Here is a 21172-nt window from a genome sequence, read left to right on the forward strand (position 1 = left end):
CCTTTCCCTTCCCCCCCCCCCAACAGACACCCTATGAGGTAGATGAAGATATTGGATTTATATCCCACCCTCCACTCCGAAGAGTCTCAGAGCGGCTCACAATCTCCTTTCCCTTCCGCCCCCACAACAGACACCATGTGAGTTAGATGAAGATATTGGATTTATATCCCGCCCTCCACTCCGAAGAGTCTCAGAATGGCTCACAATCTCCTTTACCTTCCTCCCCCACAACAGACACCCTGTGAGGTGGGTGGGGCTGGAGAGGGCTCTCACAGCAGCTGCCCTTTCAAGGACAACCTCTGCCAGAGCTATGGCTGACCCAAGGCTGTGCTAGCAGGTGCAAGTGGAGGAGTGGGGAATCAAATCCGGTTTTCCCAGATAAGAGTCCGCACACTTAACCACTACACCAAACTGGCTCTCCGAAAACCCCAATACATTTATTTACGGTGTGTGAAAGAGCCCCATGTGACTCCCGAGCCTCAGTTTGGCCACTCCTGCTCTAGCCTATGATCCCTGATAAGTTAGAGGGAAAAAGAAGCTGGAATACCTTCTTTCAAGGAGGACCTGTCCAGCCCTGACCTGGATAGCCCAGGCAAGCCTGGTCTCATCAGAGCTCAGAAGCTAAGCAGGGTCACCTGTGGTTAGTACTCAGATGGGAGAGTTCTTTGAAATACCCAGTCAGGAGGACAGGGCACGCTTTATTCCGCCACCTCTCTGAATATCCTCTAGGCCTCCAGTAGGGGTCAGTAGAGGTCAATGTGAGTACCAGGTGCAGACAACCCCCCTCCCCAAAACCCCAAGTCTATTAAAAAGCGGACCAGTACATACCAAACGTGGATCTCCTGCAAGGCAAGGTCCCCTGCCGTGTCTGGAGGCTGTGCAAGACGCTGCTTTCAAAGTGCCCCGCTGTCCAAGATGGCGGCATCTCCGCGGGGCTGACGTAGGTGCCGGGGTAAGGACCAGAATAGGATCCATTGACGGAGCGCACCAGGGCATTGCCATACTGGTCGCGGCCGCCGGCGCCGAGCAAGAGCGAGCTCTGGTAACTCCCCTCCCGCCCAGCGTTGCCACCCAACGGGGGACTGTGCGAATAGGAAAAGCTTGACGGCGGGTGAGGGCTGTTGGCATTGAAGTGGGATGCATCGGCTCCGGCTGCCTGTGCCCAGCCTGGGTGGCCGCTCAGGGGATGGCTCTGATGGGCAGGTTCACAACTCTGCAGGTAAGGCAGGCTCTGCAGCATGGAGGATACCCGGCTGGTGGGCACGTAGACGGCCGGGCTGGGCGGCGAATGCAGGAAATTGCTGGAGTCGTGGGAGTACGCCGACTGGCCGGGGTTAGGGGCAAGAGCCAAACTCTGGTACATTTTGTATCCTTCAAAGCAGGGGCTGGAGAGGGCGAAGCCGCAGCAGCCAGGGTGCAATCAGGGCGAGTCCAGGAAGCAGGACATTGAGAGCTCAGCAGGTTCTTGGGGGGTGGGGGCGGTTGCCGTGGAGGCAACTTTCAAGCACCTGAAAAATGGAGAGCAGAGAAATCAGGTTCTGAGCTTGAGGGGGGGGGGGGTCCTCCTCCAAATTGCATGTCCCAGCATGGCTGGTGCGTGGGAATAGGCCAAGTAAGCAGCTGCCTAGGGTGCCGTCTGGCTTAGGGGTGCCGCCGGATGCCTCCTCTCCCCACATGCAGCATGTGTGTCCCTTGGAGCCTGCCTCCCACAATGGAAAGCAGGCTCCATGGAGCACAGACGCTGCCCGGACGGTTTTGCATTCACTGTTACAGACCCAGGAAATGCAAAAATGGACGGCGTCTGCACAGTGTGCTCCTTGGAACCCGGCAGGGATAAATTAACCAATTGTAAAAGCTGAAGAACCACCAGTTACGGTTTCTAAAAATTGGCTCCTGTTGAAGTCGTATACTGCCACTCATCCTTCCTACTCTACTTTAACAGAGCCATGGGGTGGGAGCCATAGCTTACCATAAGAATCACAGAGTTGGAAGGGACTTCCAGGGTCGTCTAGTCCAACCCCCTGCACAATGCAGGAAACTCACAAACACCTCCCCTCAGTTCACAGGATCCTCATTGCTGTCAGATGGTCATCTAGCCTCTGTTTAAAAACCTCCAAGGAAGGAGAGCCCATCAGCTCCTGAGGAAGCCTGTTCCACTGAGGAAACTCACAAATCCCTCCCCCTAAATTTACAGGATCCTCATTGCTGTCAGATGGCCATCTAGCCTCTTTTTAAAGACCTCCAAGGAAGGAGAGCCCACCACCTCCCGAGGAAGCCTGTTCCACTGAGGAAACTCAGAAACACCTCCCCCTAAGTTCACAGGATCCTCATTGCTGTCAAATGGCCATCTAGCCTCTGTTTAAAAACCTCCAAGGAAGGAGAGCCCACCAACTCCCAAGGAAGCCTGTTCCACTGAGGAAACTCACAAATCCCTCCCCCTAAATTCGCAGCATCCTCATTGCTGTCAGATGGCCATCTAGCCTCTTTTTAAAAACCTCCAAGGAAGGAGAGCCCACCACCTCCTGAGGAAGCCTGTTCCACTGAAGAAACTCACAAACACCTCCCCCTAAATTCACAGGACCTTCATTGCTGTCAGATGGCCATCTAGCCTCTGTTTAAAAACCTCCAAGGAAGGAGAGCCTACCACTTCCCAAGGAGGAAGCCTGTTCCACTGAGGAACCACTCTAACCGTCAGGAAGTTCTTCCTAATGTTTAATTAGAAACTCTTTCGATTTCAGCCTGTCGGTTCTGATCCTACCTTCTGAGGCAACAGAAAATGATTCTGCAGCATCCTCTGTATGACAACCCTTCAAGTACTTAGAATATTTATTTATTTATTTATTATATTCGACTTATATCCCGCCCTCTCCGCAAGCGGACTCAGGGCGGCTCTGATCCTACCTTCTGAGGCAACAGAAAATGATTCTGCACCTTCCTCTGTATGACAGCCCTTCAAGTATGTAGAACAATAGAATCATAGAGTTGGAAGGGCCCTCCAGTGCCATCTAGTCCAACCCCCTGCACAATGCATGAAAGCCGCCCTGAGCCTGCTTCGGCAGAGGGGGCGGGATATAAATACGAAAAATAAAAAAAACCAAACTCACAAACACCTCCCCCTAAATTCACAGGATCTTCATTGCTGTCAGATGGCCCATCTAGCCTCTGTTTAAAACCCTCCAAGGAAGGAGAGCCCACCACCTCTCGAGGAAGCCTGTTCCACTGAGGAAACTCACAATTCCCTCCCCCTAAATTCACAGGATCTTCATCGCTGTCAGAAGGCCATCTAGCCTCTGTTTATAAACCTCCAAGGCCAGAGAGCCCGCCACCTCTCGAAGAAGCCTGTTCCACATCCAGAAGATTATACCTGTTTTTGCACATCCAGAAGTCTCAGTAGATCAGGGAAATCAGAAAAGTGGACAATGAATGATGTCAATCAATCAGTCCAACAAACCCACAACAGATAAAAGCCTGAAAGATTTATTTGGGGGGGGGGGGAGAGGAGAAACAGATTGTTTGTTGTCTCTCCTACAATAGACCAAAATCCGTCTGGAACACGTCAAGTTTCTGGCATGGGGCATTTCCTACAAAACAGGCGCAGGACCACAGTGGAAAGCCAGGGACTTTAAAGACGTACTCCTCTGAAAAGAAGGACCAAATTAAAGCAACTGGACTTTATCCCAAGGAAGTGTCTTTGGGACACTGAGGTCCAGCTGCTTTTTTAAAAGGCTATCTGACTGAAACCCAGTGATTCTGCGAGTTACTCTCCTGGGCCTCCGATAAGCGAAAACCCATTATTTGAGTGTTGAAGCATGTTTGCTGTAACTCAGGTGGAATGCACAGGATACAACAGGGCTAGGGCATATCTTCACAATATCTTATGCCAGGGGTGTCATACATGTGGCCCGGGGGCCAAATCAGGCCCCCGGAGGGCTCCTATGAGGCCTCTGAGCAACTGACTGTCATCTGCTTCCTTCTCCTTCTTTCTTGCTTCCTTCTGCATCACAGCTTGCTTTGCCAGGCTTGCTCAATCACATAGAAGCTACAGAGCAAAACGTCTATTTTCTCTATTGGATGAGACTCCTCCCTTGGGGAGGAAGGGGGGGGCGGAAAGCAGAGTCTGTTTTACCAGGCTGTCTCAGTTGCACAGCAGAGCTACTGAACTGAGTCCCTCTTTCTTCTATTGGCTGAGGCTCCCCCACCCCAGTCCCCTGAGGAAGGAAGGAAAGAGCCAGAAATTCCTTGCCCGATTCCCTGGATCCCATGGAAGAAATACAAAAAGCACCTTTAAGACCAATTAGTTTATATATATATATACCTTTAAGACCAATGAGTTTTTATATATATATATATATATATATAAATTGTATGTGTTTGTGTCCTTTATAAAGTTTATTTCTCTGCTCCCCGATCTTAAATGGCCCAGTTCAACCTGACATGGTCTGGCCCAACAAGGTATCATTTACGTCAGATCCGGCCCTTAGGAGTTCGACACCCCTGCCTTATGCCAGAGTGGCGTAGTAAGAGAGACCAACTAAGGGTCTGGGAGACCCAGGTTTGAATCCTCACTTGGGTCATGGAAGCTCGCTTGGGTGACCTTCGGCCAGTCACAGCCTCAGTCTCACAAGGTTGCTATGAGGAGGATAAAACGGAGAAGGGAACAGTGTAAGCCACTTTGCATCCCCATAAATGAACGAAATAAATTTAATTTCACCCCAATACAGTCAGGACTGGCACAGAGGAATATTTTACACATCACAGAATATACTGTCCCGGGGGTGGAATTCTAGCAGGAACTCCTTTGCATATTAGGCCACACACCCCTGATGTAGCCAATCCTCCAGGAGCTTACAAGGCTATTTTTTGTAAGCTCTTGAAGGATTGGCTACATATCAGGGAGGTGTGGCCTAATACGCAAAGGAGCTCCTGCTAGAATTCCATCCCTGCACTGCCCAGAATGCGGTTGATAACAGGCACTGTCTTAGAGCCATGTTTTTTTAAAAAGATGGGACGCGTTCAAAGAAGGTAAGGACTTTTACGGCGAGAGTTCATGCTACACTAAATAATGCATCTTACATCAGGACTTTTGCTTTTTCCGTCCTAGACCTTTCATCCTGGTCCAGCCCTGTCCCCAAACTGATTTTCTACACTAGAATCATAAACTTGGAGAATTTCTATGATTCCATCATTTCAGTGCAGAACGCTAGTTTGGGGACAGAGCTGAATGAACCAGGATAGACTGCAGAAGAAGACTGCAGATTTATACCCCACCCTTTGCTCTGAATCAGAGACTCAAAGTGGCTTACAATCTCCTATATCTTCTTCCCCCCGCCCACAACAGACACCCTGTCAGATGGGTGGGGCTGAGAGGGCTCTCACAGCAGCTTCCCTTTCAAGGATAACTCCTACAAGAGCTATGGCCTACCCAAGGCCATTCCAACAGCTGTAAGTGGAGGAGTGGGGGATCAAGCCCAGTTCTCCCAGATAAGAGTCCACACACTTAACCACTACACCAAAGTGGCTCTCAGTGCAGAATTGACCTTACAGAGTTGAAAATCTGGATGCAAAATGCATTATTTAGCGGAGTATGAACGCACCTTCAGTGATGTTTGGTCACAATAGGGAAATCAAACCTCCAGTTCCAGAAGCTGTATACCACTGAAGGAACGGGAAAGACCTTCCCATTTGCCCGTTTGGTGTAGTGGTTAAGTGCACATACTCTTATCTGGGAGCACATATTCTTATCTGGGAGAACCAGTTTTGATTCCCCACTGCTGGAATGGCCTTGAATCAGTCATAGCTCTGGCAGAGGTTGTCCTTGAAAGGGCAGCTGCTGTGAGAGCTCTCTCAGCCCCATCCACCTCACAGGGTGTTAGTTGTGGGGGAGGAAGATAAATGAGATTGTGAATCACTCTTGAGATTCAGAGCGAAGGACAGAATATAAATCCAACGTCATCAAGGTTGTCCTTGAAAGGGCAGCTGCTGTAAGAGCCCTCTCAGCCCCACCCACCTCACAGGGTGTCTGTTGTGGGGGAGGAAGGGAAAGGAGATTGTAGGCCGCTCTCTGTCCTTGAAAGGGCAGCTGCTGTAAGAGCCCTCTCAGCCCCACCCACCTCACAGGGTGTCTGTTGTGGGGGAGGAAGATATAGGAGATTGTAAGCCGTTCTGAGTCTCTGATTCAGAGAGAAGGGTGGGGTATAAATCTGCAATTCTTCTTCCTATTTAGGAGCAGGGCTAGAAAATGACTTTCTCTAACCAAAACATGTCAAGCAGGCCGATGGAAACCTTCCTGGTGCCACTGTGGCCACATAGGAGAAAAGTTATTGGGGAAAGTACGATGCGAGTCAGGTTTTAGGATGCCAATTCCACTTCAAGAAGCCTTTGAAGGTAGACGCTGAGTTCACAGAATCGAGTCCACCTTCTGGGGATGTCAAGGGACTCGTGGCATATGCAAATGAGTTGTGCCAATGAGCTCCGGCACCTCTTTTTTGACCCCCTGCTCAGAAGTAAACGTTGGACATCGTGACCTAAAAGGTCACAGGAGTGGACTTCCTTCCTTCCTTCCTTCCTTCCTTCCTTCCTTCCTTCCTTCCTTCCTTCCTTCCTTCCTTCCTTCCATGAAAGATCGGCACAAATTCCAATTTTTAAAATAAAAAAGGTCAAGGTAGTCCCCTGGGCAAGCATCAGTCGTTTCCGACTCTGGGGTGACCTTGCTTTCACAACGTTTTCTCGGCAGACTTTTGACGAGGTGGTTTGCCATCGCCTTCCTCGTCTGATGAAGTGTGCTTAAGAGCACAGGAAAGCTTACGTCCTAAATAAAAATGGGTTTGTCTTAAAGGCACCCCTTGACTCCTGCTTTGTTCAATCGCCTTCCCCCAGTCCTCTACACTTCCTCCCCAGCAAGCTGGCTACAATACCCAGCGTAAGATGTCTCAAGGCCCGATTCTAGGTACGTCTACGAGGGAAGTAATGAGGCCGACTCTAACCTCAATGTCCCGGGGGCTGCGATCCTTAACACACTTAGGAGTACAGCAAACATTCTGAACGCGGCGGTCTTTGTTTCAAAGTCACTGAGTTTCAAAGTCACAGCCAGTTACTGGGTGAGCAGTTAGAAGGCAAAGCAAATTTTAAAAAGGGAAGAAAAGAAACAGAGCGACGCAGTCCAGAGTCGCCTTTTCCTTTGCCCTGTGCAGAAAGTTTTCTCTTGCGGTCGTTTGGAAGATAACAGATCCCCGAAGAAGCGCGTTTCAGTGATCTCCCCTTTGGGCTGCGATCACACACACACACACACACAAATCCAAGCCGGCAGCCGTGTTGGTCGGAAGCAGTTGAACAAAGCAGGAGTCAAGCTTCACCTTTAAGGCCAACCAATTGCTTGACTCCAGCTTTGTTCAAACAGGAAAAAAAGGTAAGTAACACACTTTCCACCCGCTGTGGATGCGCTTCCCACCTGGATTCTGTCCGTTCAGGCAGTAAAATCCAGTTGGAAAGTGCATTGAAAGTGGGTTGGAAGTGCGTTTTTTTTAGTGCGCGCGATTGTAGCCTCTGTTTCCAACGGAACCCAGAAGCGGGCTCTATATATCAAGTCAGACCATGGAGAACAAAAACTTCCAACCGGTCCCAAGCAGCCCTCGGACAGAAAAAGAACCCGAGTCCACGGGGCTAGCGAAGACCCGACTTCTAATCCCGCTCACCCCCTTCAGGCGTAGCCTATCCCAGGGCGTTGTTGGAAGCACGATTGGGGTGGGGGGGAACCAAAAACAGAAAAATGCCTACAGATATCGGGGGGGGGGGGACCGAGACCAGTCCCGCACTAGACCTTTAATCCTGGTTTAGCTCTGGCCCCCAACTGACATTCCACACTAGAATCAATCCAACTCTGTGACTCTCTGATTTTAGTGTAGAATATCGGTTTGGGGACAGAGTTAAACCGGGATTAAAAGTCTAGCGCGAAATTGGTCCCCCTTGGGAAGAGAAGGCCAGGGCTGCGAGCGCTTTGGTGGAAATTCGGGACCACGAAGTTATTCGTCAAGATCCATGTAGACACATTTCCTTTTTTTAAAGAGAGACACGCGGAACTGACAAGTAACCAAAAAGCGATTTTGTTGCAAGTCGCCCCTAAACCAGGGATTCGAACGGAGTCGCGCGAGCTATAAACCTGAGAGAAAGAGCCGTCCTAAAAAACTTTGTAAAACTTTAGACCGCATTTTAAAGGCGTTCCTCACAGGCCTCTGGAGCGGTGTTTCCTCTAAGCTGAGTTCGTGTGAGCCAGCTCACAGGGGTTTTTAGCCTCCGGCTCACACGGTTTTTGTCTTAGCTCAGGGGGAAAAAAAATCCCCCCAGAGCAAACTAATTTTTTGCAGTAGGTCACAACTTTAAAGGAACTTCAAGAACACAATGGAGAGAGAAAATGCTGAATTACAAATTATTATGAAACTTGGAACAAACACCTCCCCAGGACCGAACAGGGATATTGGTTTCTTTAATCTCTACATATGTTAAACCCACTCTCACCGAGTATAACTATATATCCACAGTATTTCAATGTATTTCTCTTTTAGAATAGCGTATCAGAATAATTTTTTTTTGTATTGACATGCTCAAATAAGGGATATTGACTGTTTATCGCATTACATGTACTAACCCATCTTCCGCTATGTTTTAATGTATTCTTCCCCCCACCCCTAATGGTAAACTAGAATGATGTTTATATGCGTGTTATATGTTTAAATTAAATCTCTGAGAACCTAACGCCCTCATTTTAAACCCAGAGCTAACATTACCACAGACTCTTACTTATGGCACTTCGCACCTAATGACATACACATCAATCTGCTATTTTGATTTATATTGCCCCTTTGTTGACGCAGCCCAGTTAACAATATCAAGGAACAATCACCAGACCTCCAATTGTGATTCTTTTAATCGGCTAACAAACATTTCCATACTAATTCACTGCCCACTTTCCCTATATGAAGGACAGCTTGCCATTCCATCCTATGGTGTGCTGAAGCGGGCTTCTAGCGCACGAAAGCTTACATTCTGAATAAAACTTCGTTGGTGTTAAAGGCGCACCTTGACTCTTGCTTCCCTCTAAGCTGAGTTAGCGTGAGCCAGCTCACAGGGGGTTTTTTAGCCTCCGGCTCACACGGTTTTTTGTCTTCGCTCAGGAAAAACGGCCCTAGAGCAAACTCATTTTTTGCAGTAACTCACAACTTTAACGCCAGTAGCTCTTGGAGTAGGATTTTTGCTCACGAGACACCACAGCTTAGACGGAGCATTGCTTACGAGTAAGTATTACAAACTGACTTCCAAGAAACAGCCAAAGAGCTCCGCGCCAGGGGTAGATAGGGAAAGAGGGGACCGGGGCCGGCGGGCTGGAACTCAGAGCTGCCTGCTTACTTTAAGGGGCTCTTACTCAGAAGTAAACCTTCTCATCTGCGACATCCCCTCCCCCAAGGGGCTGCGAAGTTCTCCTGCGACCTGGGGTACCCTCGGGCAGCTGATAGAGAAACATTTTTAGTTGGGAGTCAGTTTGGTTTCAGAAAGGGCTACCCAGATCAAAGGTTTGCTCGATTTGTCAATTTTGCTATTCTGTCACTGGAGCATAAATTTGCACCATTTTGCATTCTAAACCGCTGCCTACCGGCTAGATGCAGCCCTGCTCACTGGACCCGATTCCTCGTCTGATGAAGTGCTTGGAGCACGCAAAAACTTACATTCTGAATAAAATTTTGTTGGGTCTTACAGGTGGGCTTGACTCCTGCTTTGTTCTACGGCTTCAGACCAACGCGGCTGCCCACTCGGATCTGGCTATAACCTTGCGCGCGGCGAAAAAGTCCCTGAATCGACGTTTACCTCCCAAGACGGAAACAGCAGAATCGAAACCGGTTTTAGGGCCCGATCCTAACGCACGATTTCTGGGAAGAAATTCTCCGGGATTGCTTCCCAGCAAATCCTTTCGAATGGTCCGTCTTCTACGTAAACGTGTTTCGTATGGAACCGCACGTTTAGAGGGAAATCAAAATTCCCTTGAAATCCCCTTGTTGGGAAAACCTTTTAGAGAAATAAGATTTTTTTTGGGGGGGGGGATTTTAGAGAAATAAGAGGGCAATTAGAATTCCCTGGAAATCCCCCTGTTGGGAAAACCTTTTAGAGAAATAAGATTTTTTTGGGGGGGGGGAGGGGGGAAGCTGTGCACTTACTTGGGACTAGTAAACCCAGGTCAGACTTGCACGTTCCGACGTGTCTTTCAACACAGGGAAAGCCTGCAATTCTAAACCACATTCTAGAACGAAAGCCCCTTTCGGTAGGATAACACTTTGCTCGTAAGGTCTGCGTGTGGAAGAGAAAGACTTTCGGAAAAGAGGTTTTTTTTTTTGTTGTTGTTTGTTAAAAAAAAAAGAGAGGGATTTTATAAGATATTTGATGCAACGGTTAACTAACTTCATAGAAGGGCGGGAGAAGAGAACCTCCCCCTGTTTTGCCAAAGCAATCTGAAAAGATCGCAGTTTGAATCTTCAAACCTGCAAAGCTTTATTTTGGGGATAAATATTCCGGGAAGAAAGAAAGCGTGTACCCAAAATTAAACTCTCTTGGTCTTTTGAGTCTACCACTGGACTCTTAACTTCGTTCTCTTGCTTCAAACCGAGACGGCTGCCCACCTGGGTCTCTCTGAAAAACGTTTGCTGTTGTTTGTTATAAAGGGAGGGGGGGGGGATTTAAATCAGGCACCCTTTAAATCGCACACAGGACCGGTTATCAATGGCTGGGCTTCGGAAAGCTAATCTCTCCCCCGCACCGTGCCTCGCCTCCCAAGCGGGTCATTATCTCGCCAGATAAACCCGGTTGGAAAAGAGATAAGTTCGCAACACACACACACACACACAGATACTTACGTCGCAGTGAACAAGCAGAGAAATCTTGCATGTTGAGGTGGGTCGCCTTTCTTTAAAAAAAAAAAAAAATTCCAACCAGAAAATCAAAGTAAAAAAAAAAAAAATAGACCGGGGGGGGTAATTTCTAGCCGCCCCCCAAGCCAAGCTTTTAAGCGCCCCCCCGCCCTTTGAAGCCAGAGACCCGCGGCGGCTTCTGCGCCCTGTTATCGCCAATCCCCACCCCCTTTTCCTTGATAGCTCCTTTTGACCCGATTCTCCTATCTGGTCTTAACTAGCTCCTCTCTCGCCTAATCTCGGCCTTAAAGTGATCCCCTTCATCTGTGGCTCGGCCCCTTTACCGCGGGGACGGGGGGTGGTGGTGGAAAGAGAATGGGGCTGCGTCACGTGACCCCCTCCCTTCCCAGCAAAACTGGGTGGCTGCTCGAAGGGAGGGGTTGGAGTCCAAGGAGCCGTGGGGCGGCCCCCCCCCCCCCCCTTTAGAGGAAAGGTCTGCGATTCTTTGGTTTTCCTGTGGATCTAAAAGGGTGGTGGTAGTTTCCCCTTGGCCGATGGCTTGGTTGGGAGCCTTTTTTCTTGGAGGGTGGGGGTGGGGTATGGTTAATCATTAGGACTCGGCTGCCAATTAGAAATGGTCTTTCGCTTCGACGGTTTCTGAAGGGCCCCGCTTGGACTTTTCTGCTCGAGAATCGCAGCGGCTGCTGGGTCCGTCCAAAGGTTCCGTTTATGAGATCGGCGTTCTCTTAAAAAATCTCCAGGCTGGAGACAGTTGAAGAGTGCGCTCCTTACGTGTCCTTACGTGGGAAAGGTCCTACTCAAATCAGCAGGGTTTGCAGCTGATGTATAGGGGATCAGACTGGGGGCAGGATTCTTTGAAAGTCGCCTTGGCATGAAGGATTGGAGCCAGGATCCGGCGCAAACTCCTTCCTTCCTTCTGCCAGTCTATTTAAACGTATGTGGCTCTTTCACATATATTGTGTGGCTCTCGAAGTCCCCACGGCTCCATTGGCCGGCTTGAAGAAGGCATTTTCCTCTTTAAATCACTTCTCCAGGCCAAACCAGCTGGTTTTGGTTTAACGTTTAGGTGCTTTCTTTCCACCTCTCCCTTCCTCATCTTCCTTCTTTCGTTTTCCCCTCTCCGGTGTTTTCATGTCCTTTTTAAAAGCTCCATCCATTTCTCCAGATATTTTCTTCCAATCCCGTCCCTTCTAAAAGTTTAAAATGGGTAGGTTTGTTCCAAAAGTTTTGTTTCGCGAAGGGAAGCAAAAAAAAAAGGGGGAAAAAGCGCCCGTTTCTTCCAGTGCTCATAGAAACAATTCACAACTTGATTTGTTTCCCGCTCACTGAAAGTTAAACTTGAAATCGTTTTAATAGTCAACAAGCGACCAGTCTTCCTGGGCACCTATATGCGTCTTCTCGTCCATCTGGCACATAAGTAATATATTTTCTTAGGCGAAAGAATGAAGGAAGCCTGATATGTAATATGGCCGATTGGATTGTTAAAAATTATTATTATTCAGTGGGGAAAATTATTATTATTTAGTGGAGAAAAACGCTCGACTCTGATTATTTAAAAAAATGTTAGTAATAATAATAATATTTTATTTATATCCCGCCCTCCCCGCCGAAGCAGGCTCAGGGCGGCTAACAACATCGATCCATACAATAAATTATACAACGGGTTTTAAAATCACATTCACTTAAAAAACATTCCACTTAAAATTAACATTCCCAGTGCTACTCTGTTAGGTGTAAATACTATGGCGGAATCACTTAAGGCGAATCATCAGTCGTTCGGTCAGGCGAAGGCCATCCCAAAAAGGAAGGTCTTGCAGGCCTTGCGGAATTGTTCGAGGCTCCGCAGGGCCCGCACTTCTTCCGGGAGCTGGTTCCATAGGTGCGGAGCTGCAATGGAGAAGGCTCGTGCAAAGGTTAGCAGAATTTTGATCTGCTGTTTCATCCTGGATCCATATTTCCCGTTTGACCGGCTGCTGATCATCTTCCCTCTTCACAGGGACACCTCTGTCATACTTCTTCTTTTTTTAATTAAGAAATAAAAATCCGATATTAATGTGCCACTGTTAGCCCTCCCTCAGCCGGTTAGCCAGGCCAAGGGCGCAGTAGCTGCGGTTCGAAGGTGAGGGAAAGAACATGTCGATTTCAAGCAACGTGTCAATTTCAGTCCGGCTGTTCTGGGCTTGACGTTTTGCTTCTCAAAGAAAAGTTTTATTGAATTTCAGGTATAGGAAAGGGGAAAGGGAAGATTCTATAGGAAATTATGGGAAAATCAGGGTTGGAGGAAGAGAACAAATGTATTTCCTACTTACATTTTCTTTCTTGTCTGGTTCAATCACAATTCAATCTATATATCATTTACAATTGGTATCTTCTATTGGGCTTCCCGTTTTGGAACTGGGAGCCACCAAGGACAGACTTTGAGAGCTGTTCAAAAACCTCTTTCAAAAGCCCAGAGGGCCCGAAGCGGCTGGCGCTCTCCTTTCCAACAACAACGGTGCAAAAGATTATTATTCTTTTTAAAAGGATCTCTTTAAAAGGAGCTAGAGAGAGAGTTAAAAGGTAACCGATCCATCGTACTACACTAAATTATTCTAAAGGTACCCTATCCCTTCGTCTGATGCATTCGTACGAAAGCTGACGTTCTGAATAAAACTTCGTTGGTCTTAAAGGTACTCTGTTCTACTCCTTCATGCCAACACCGCCGCCCGCTTGGATCTATCTTGGGGGACGGGGGGGGGAATTAGGAATTGTGTGGTCTATACTCCCGCGTATAGTTTGCTGAAACAAGGACCCTACTACAGAATTGAGCATCATTTAATGCGTAACCTATCGGGTCTATGCAACTGGGCACAGTTGGCAGTTAATTTGGATCCCGCCGCGGGCGATGTAATTTTTGCATCATTTCATGTGTCCTGTTAATGTTCATGTCTTGCTTCCAGTTCCAGTTGCAGTAGACCTCCGGTTGGTTCTACAACGCTAACCCTAGGCTATTGCATCGTTCATTGGGTGTCCCAACCGTCGTTTGTATTGTAATCCGCCTTCAGTCCCCGCGAGAAAGGCGGACTATACATAACGTAAATACACGGACAAGATTGCACTGAATGAGTGCGGCCCATTGGTTTCAAGGGGTTGAAATCCAAAGATTTTGGCGACAATGCGCTGGGGGCGCAAGGACAAGATTGACGTTGTTTTAAAACCAGCAAATCCCATTTCCTTTTATATAACAAGAGAGGAGGGTCGGATCAACCCAACCCATGCCATTAATATTTATTATGAATCAACTGCGTGTCAAGCTGATGCCATCGTTTAGCGTTTTATGTTTTATTGTTCGCCTTGCCTTCTAATTAAAAAAACACGCTGGAAAGGACTTCGGAATGAAACCTGCTTTCCAGGAGCCAGCCGTTTACACGGCCCGCTCAGACCGACGCACGTCGGTTTGGAGTTAAACCCATCTGAATTCCATTGGGAGGATTTACTTTGAGAGAAGTAATAGGGGTGCCAACTCCAGGCTGCAAAGTACCTGGAGGTTTTAAGGGTGAAGTTTGGGGAGGGGAGGGGAGAGATCCCTGCGGGGTATAATGCCACAGAGGTTCCCCTTTCCAAAGCAATCGTTTTCTCCGGGGGAACTGATTTCTGTCTTCTCGAGATCAGTTGGGGGAGATCTCCAGGCCCTGTCTGGAGGCTATACAACACACAGAGAGTAACACAGCAAAAGGACAAAAAAAAAAAAAAAATCAAAGGTACATAACCCACCGTGAAAACCAGCTTCTATTATTAAATTATACAAGGTCAACAAAAATAAATACAAATTCCACCATCATAAATTACAAAACAACCATAACTTTTAGTCCTTCATAGAAAAGGAAGCAATAACACCAAGAGTCTTCCTTTTCATCCTATGGTAAAACTTCCCATCTCATTCCATGCAATCCTGGTGTGGTACTCCAGACGTTTAATGCCTGTCCAAAGATGCAGCCAATAATCCAAGTTTCCAAGGACAAGGTCGTACTGAACCCTTGTTTCGCGTGAGCTTCTTCAAGCTGCAACAATCCTCTTAGCAATTTCTCTTAAGTGTTAGGCCAAGCAGCCAGCATATTTGAAGGAACGCCTACAAGCCAGGTGCCCTGTCCCCCCGCAAGCTGACGCTCTACAGTAAAATCAGAGAGTCATAGAGTTGGATTCTCTGATTCTAGTGTGGAATGTCAGTTTGGGGACAGGGCTAAACCAGGATTAACGGTCTAGTGCAGGACTGGTCTCGGTTTATCCCCTGATATCTGTATGCATTTTTTTTGCTTTTGCTTTTCACTTCGTTTCTCCCCCCCCCCCCAGGGGGTGTGTGTTCCCAGCTCTTTTGAGAGCACTTGTACCCTGATGTTTGTCTAGAAGCCAATTTTGAGTTGGACACGTTTTGATTAATGGAAGGGACCTCCAGGGTCATCTAGTCCAACCCCCTGCACAGTGCAGGAAATTCACAAATACCGCCCTCCCCCCCTAAATTCACAGGATCTGCCTTGCTGTCAGATGGCCATCCAGCCTGTTAGACTGTCCCTAAGCTTTTTTTTTTGGGGGGGGGGAGGGAGTTTGTCCTTAAACTGTGTGTGTGTGTGTGGGGGGGGGGAAGAATCCACAGAAAAACAGAATTTAAAAATGAGTTGTTCACAGCTACAATTACTTGCTAGCAATATTCCCTCTAAGCTGTGGAGTCTTGTGAGTAAAAACGCTACTTTGTGAGCTATGGGCATTAAAGTTATAGAAGCAGTAGACAAGTGCACCTTTAAGACCAACTAAGTTTTATTTAGGATGGAAGCTTTCGTATGCTCTAAGCAGACTTCATCAGACAAAATGGGAATGGCAAGCAGCAGTTCTTAATATAAGTGGGCAGTGAGTCGGTGCGTAGAATTATGGGAATGTTTTTAGCAGATTAAAAGAATCACAAATAGGGATCTGTGTTTGTTAGTGTTAGAACAAAGCAGGGCTGAAACAACACTGGAGGGTGATAAAAAGTAGACTGCTGTTGTAGGTGCGAAGTGCCATAAATATAGGTAACATTCTGGCTTTGCTAGTTTAAATAGAGGGCATGGTTTCTCAAGAGGTTATAACATCTATTATAGTTTGCCATTAGAAACAAAGGAAGACATTAATATACAGCGGAGGATGGGTCGGTATATGCAATAAGACAAGCAGCCAATATCCCCCATTTGAGTATGTCAATACAAAAAACCCCAAAAACCCAAATATTCCGATACACTGTTCTAAAAGCGTATCAGAAATAATGTAAGTTAGCCATTAGAAAAACAGGGTGCATTAAAATATAATGGAAGGTGGGTTAGTATATGTAATGAGACAGTTGTGAGCTCCTGCGTAAACGAGTGTGCTCTGGGGCCATTTTTTCCTGAACTAAGACTAAGAATCTGTGAGCAAGAGGCTAAAATACTGTGAGCTAGCTCACACTAACTCAGCTTCAAGGGCACACTGCTTGCTAGAGACCCTTGAAAGGAAGTTCCATGAGCTTCGTGGGGAATTCTGCATGCAAACAGAAGGCTCTCTCAGGCAGGAATGGGGAATTCCAGGGTGGTGACCTTGTGAGGTGGCAAGCAGCCCAAGCTGCTCAAAGACTACTGAATTTACCGGGTGCAAAAGCTTTCCCGGCTCGGAGGCCTGGAATGCCACAACTGTAATGCACTTTCAATCCACTTTCAGTGCACTTTCTAACTAGTTTTTGCCAGCTCACACAGTAAAATCCAGTTGGAAAGTGCACTGAAAGTGGATTAGAAGTGCAACTAAGCCTTTAATCCTGGTTTAGCCCTGTCCCCAAACTGACATTCCATACTAGAATCATAGGATCAGAGAGTCATAGAGTTGGTTTCTGCGATTCTCTGATTCAAGTGTAGAATGTCAGTTTGGAGACAGCGTTAAACCAGGATTAAAGGTCTAGTGCGAAATTGGTACATTACCAATTTCGCACCAGACCTTTAATCCTGGTTTAACACTTTCCCCAAACTGATATTCTACACTAGAATAATAGAATCAAAGAAACCAAGTCTATGACTCTCTGATTCTATGATTTTAGTGTAGAATGTCAGTTTGGGGACAGTGCTAAATCAGGATTAAAGGTCTAGTGCGAAATTGTAGCCTTACTGTTGGAATACAAGTTATTTAAATTCCAGCCATTATAAACTGTTTACCTGAAAGAGGAAATGATGTATTGTAACCTAAACCCAATTGTGAGCGGAATCTTCTTTACCCGCCAAAGATGTAAACACAACATTGGTCAGAAAGGATGTTAGGTGTGAAATGCTTTGATCTTGTATGCAAGCTGAATTGCTCTTCTTCGTGGCGAAATGCTCTTTGGGAAGGAGAACTGTTAGACAAAGGAGTTGCTAGAATGTAGCCATGGAGAGGACAGACATAGTTAGACTAGCTGGTATGCTAAATTGTTTTTCTTTTTTTATCCCAAGTACCCTATCCTGATGTTTTCTAGTAAACTTTTTTTCTTTTGATAAGCTTAAGCCTTGTCTCCAATTATTGCCACTCCACGCCTCTGAATTTAACGTGTATTTCCCATCAAAATGGTAGCAGAGGATGGCTTATATTGGAGATTGGCATATTGAAAAGTGATTTTTTAAAGACAGAACAGGAAGACAGTGAAAAGTATTTTAAAGTGACCAGAAGCTGTTTGAAAAGGTTGTATTTTTTGCTACCGGAACGATGGAGAGGAACAAAGGATCTGCTAGAGCCTAATTCCCTTGCTCGATGCCGACTGAGTGAAAATCTGCATTTCAATTAGAAGCTGGAAACACTGCATTCCTCAAAGGCCGCTTTCTTCTTCTGACCTGCTGCAGCCTGCATTCAAAGATGTCTGACACACAAGAGGACATTCCAACAACATCAGCTGTTGTAAGGAATGACCGACGCCCAAGGAAACGCAATGATACATGTCGTGAGTACTGATCCGATTAATGTTAAAATTCCATGCTTAAATGCAAGCAATTTTAGATTCTGGTCGATTAAAATGCAACTGCTCCTTCATGAAAAAAATTGCTTTGAAGCAGTTTTCAATGAAAATAAGGATGAAATCTCAGATTTTGATATTAAAGATAACCGTGCAAAATTAATAATTTTGAATGTCATATCAGAACAGGAATCCATTCTGGTCCTGGACTGTAAGACAAGTGCAGAAATGTGGAAATTCTTAGAAAAGCAATCATTTAAGCCTTCTATGACTCAGAGAATATTTCTCAGAGAAAAGCTGTACAGTTTTAAGATGAAAAATACAGATTCAATGGCTACCCATCTGAATCAGATAATGGAAGTGGTTTCAGAGCTTAAGAGAATTGGAGCCACAGTGGAAGATGAAGAAGTAATAGCTGCTTTATTTAAATCTCTTCCTAAAAGCTATAAAAGTACTGCATCCTTTTTGAGGATGAGAGAGAAACAGGAACTTGACTGCATTCTGGAATCCTTGGGAGATGAGGCCAGAAGAAGGGAACTTTTTGAAACTGAGAATAAGATGTCTGTACTTAGAGTGCATCCTGGGAAAAAGGAAATTTTATGTCATTTTTGTGGCTTAAAAGGACACTATCAATATTCTTGTAGAAAGAAATTCAAACAAAATCAAAGTGCAAATGCTTCTACTGGAGCAGCGACACCCAATGGGCAAGTGAAGAATAGCAACCAACAAAAACATGAATTTAAATCTGCAAAGCCAGCAACCAAGGCTAAGAATGTGTCTGATAGGAATCCTACATATGCAATTCTTGAAATGCAAATCTTGAGAATCATTGGATGATAGATTCTGGAACTTATTTTCATGTCTGTAAAGATAAGAAATCTTTTGTGGAATTGGATGAGAACAACTGCCCTAAATTAGAGCAAGCCAATGGACATATACTGAAAGTTGAAGGAAGTGGGACTGTAATCTTAAAAGTTATGGATGAAAGTCAAGAAATTAAAAAGGTTACACTAACAAAGTGTGCATATGCCCCTGAGGCAGTCAGCAACCTAGTTTCAACAAAAAGAATTATCAGAAGAAATCATGAGATTGTACTCAGAAAGGAAAATGGAAGTATTGTTGATCCTGAATCTGGAACTGAACTTATGCTTGATGTAGTTGATGGTCTTCATTATCTAAAGCTTGATGATGATGATGATGTACAAAATGATGCTGAAAATGTTTCTGATGTAACAAATGCTGTTGGGCCAGTGTATTATACAATGCAATCTGTATGTAAGCATAAATCATGTCTTCTTAAACGGCATATAACTATGGGGCACCGTAGTGTGCAAAGTGTGCAAAAATTGTTGAAAGAATGTACTGTTGATGTTATTGATTGTGATCAAATGTAATCTGGTTGTGATATATGTTTAAGGCAAAAGGTACTGCCCCAAGATACATGGGCAAAAATACTGTACACAACGAACAATGTCTAGAGATGGTATTCTCAGATATTGCAGGGCCAATCAAAGAATTGACTGGTGCACGCAGATACTTTTTAACATTTATAGAAGCTAAGTCAAGATCGCACACATTCAGTCATGCACTTTCAATCCACTTTCAATGCCCTTTCCCACTGAATTTACCAGATTAATAGGCAAAATCCAGTTGGAAAATGCATCGAAAGTGGATTGAAAGCGCACCGTTTAGTGTGTGTGATCCCAGCCTATGAGAACTAGCTCTTTATTGACTCAGAAGAGTAACCCTGCTGGTCTGAAGCAGGGGTGGCCAAACTGTGGCTCGGGACCCACATGTGGCTCTTTCACACATATTGTGTGGCTCTCGAAGCCCCCACTGCTCCGTGGACTGACTTGGAGAAGGCATTTCTCTCTTTAAATCATTTATCCAAGCCAAGCCAGCCAGTGGCTTGGAGAATGCATTTAAAGTTAAATTGACTTTCTTTCCACCTCTCCCTCTCTCCTCTTTTCCCCCATCTATTTCCTTTCTTCCTCCCTCTCTCCTTCCTTCCCCCCTCCCTCCCTCATCTGATATTCATGTCTTGCAGCTCTCAGACATCTGGCGTTTATTCTATTTGGCTATGTGAAGCAAGTCTGGCTACCCCTGCTCTATAGCTTACCCTACATAGGGTTATGACGATAAAATAAGGGAGCCCATCTCGCCTGCCCTAAACTCTTCGTCAGTCAGCAGCTTGGAGAATGCATTTTACGTTAAAGTTGCTTTCTTTCCACCTCTCTCTCCTCCAACTATTTCCCTCCCTCCCTCCCTACATCTGATGTTCATGACTTGCGGCTCTTAAAAGATCTGACGTTTATTCTATGTGGCGAAATCGGCACTAGACTTTAAAAAGGGGTGGGGGAATCTTTCGGATCCTGTCTCTTGTGATGCTCGGAGAGCAATTGCCCTCTAGAAGTCCGCAGAGAATCTCTGATCTGAACAGACCCGCGCGCCGCGTCAATTTCCCTTCTGCCAGATCGATGCTTTTGACCTGAGGCCCGCCCGGTGCCTAGCCTCGCAGGTCGACCCTCTGCAAAATCGCCTCCTAAGTCATTGCCAGCGACTTCCGTGGAACTCCGAAACGCCAAACGGGGGCTATCCGAATTAAAACTGTAAAAGTTCAGCCGCTCAAAAGTGTGAAAACGAGCAGTGCCCTTCTGCAAACGATGCAAAACTGAAATACCCAAGAGGGCTTTTCTGTGCGAGCAATTGGGCAGCACTATACTAAAATAAATGCTTCACAGTGTTACTTGAATAAATTCTTAGGGACTGTGGTCTGTTCTATGCTACTGCGTATAGTTTGAGGTATGTAAGAATCCTGCTATGTAGTTTTTCGCGTCATTTAATGCGCAATCTTAGAGAGAGTTACTCCACTCTTAACCCATTCTTTTCAGTGGATTCAGACTGGAGTAACTCTCTTTAGGATTGCACTGTTAATGTCCCCTGATGCTTTTGCTTCAGTTCTGTTTCTAGTTTTGGCTTTGTTTCTACAACCCTCGTCTTATTGTGTTGTTCACTGACATGACTAATTCCAAACTAGACCTTTAATCCTAGTTTAGCCCTGTCCCCAAACAGACATTCTACGGTAGAATCAGAGAAGCCAACTCTATAAGGTAAGAGTGACCAAGCTGGCTTAATGAAAGAGCCACATAGGATGAATGTCAGATGTTTGAGAGCTGGAAGGAAGGAAAAAATGAAATAAAAGTTGAAAGAAAGCAAATAAACGGGGAGAGGGAGCAGAGAGGGAGAGGAGGAAAGAAAGCAACTTTAACTTTAAATGCATTTCCCAAGCTGCTGGCTGGCTTGGCTTGGA

General features: G+C 46.1%; 1 protein-coding gene across 1 annotated transcript in view; it reads right to left on the reverse strand.

Moving 5' to 3' along the window:
* Window positions 1-11129, reverse strand: part of GATA5 (GATA binding protein 5) — a 55262-nt gene extending 44133 nt beyond the window's left edge. Inside the window, 2 exon segments of the mRNA XM_060230621.1 lie at window positions 829-1508; window positions 10896-11129. Coding sequence (XP_060086604.1) covers window positions 829-1363 — 535 coding nt within the window. The 5' untranslated portion in view covers window positions 1364-1508; window positions 10896-11129.
* Between the last annotated feature and the right edge of the window lie 10043 nt (window positions 11130-21172).

The sequence above is a fragment of the Heteronotia binoei genome, chromosome 2 (genome assembly GCF_032191835.1).
Source record: "Heteronotia binoei isolate CCM8104 ecotype False Entrance Well chromosome 2, APGP_CSIRO_Hbin_v1, whole genome shotgun sequence".
NCBI lineage: Eukaryota > Metazoa > Chordata > Lepidosauria > Squamata > Gekkonidae > Heteronotia > Heteronotia binoei.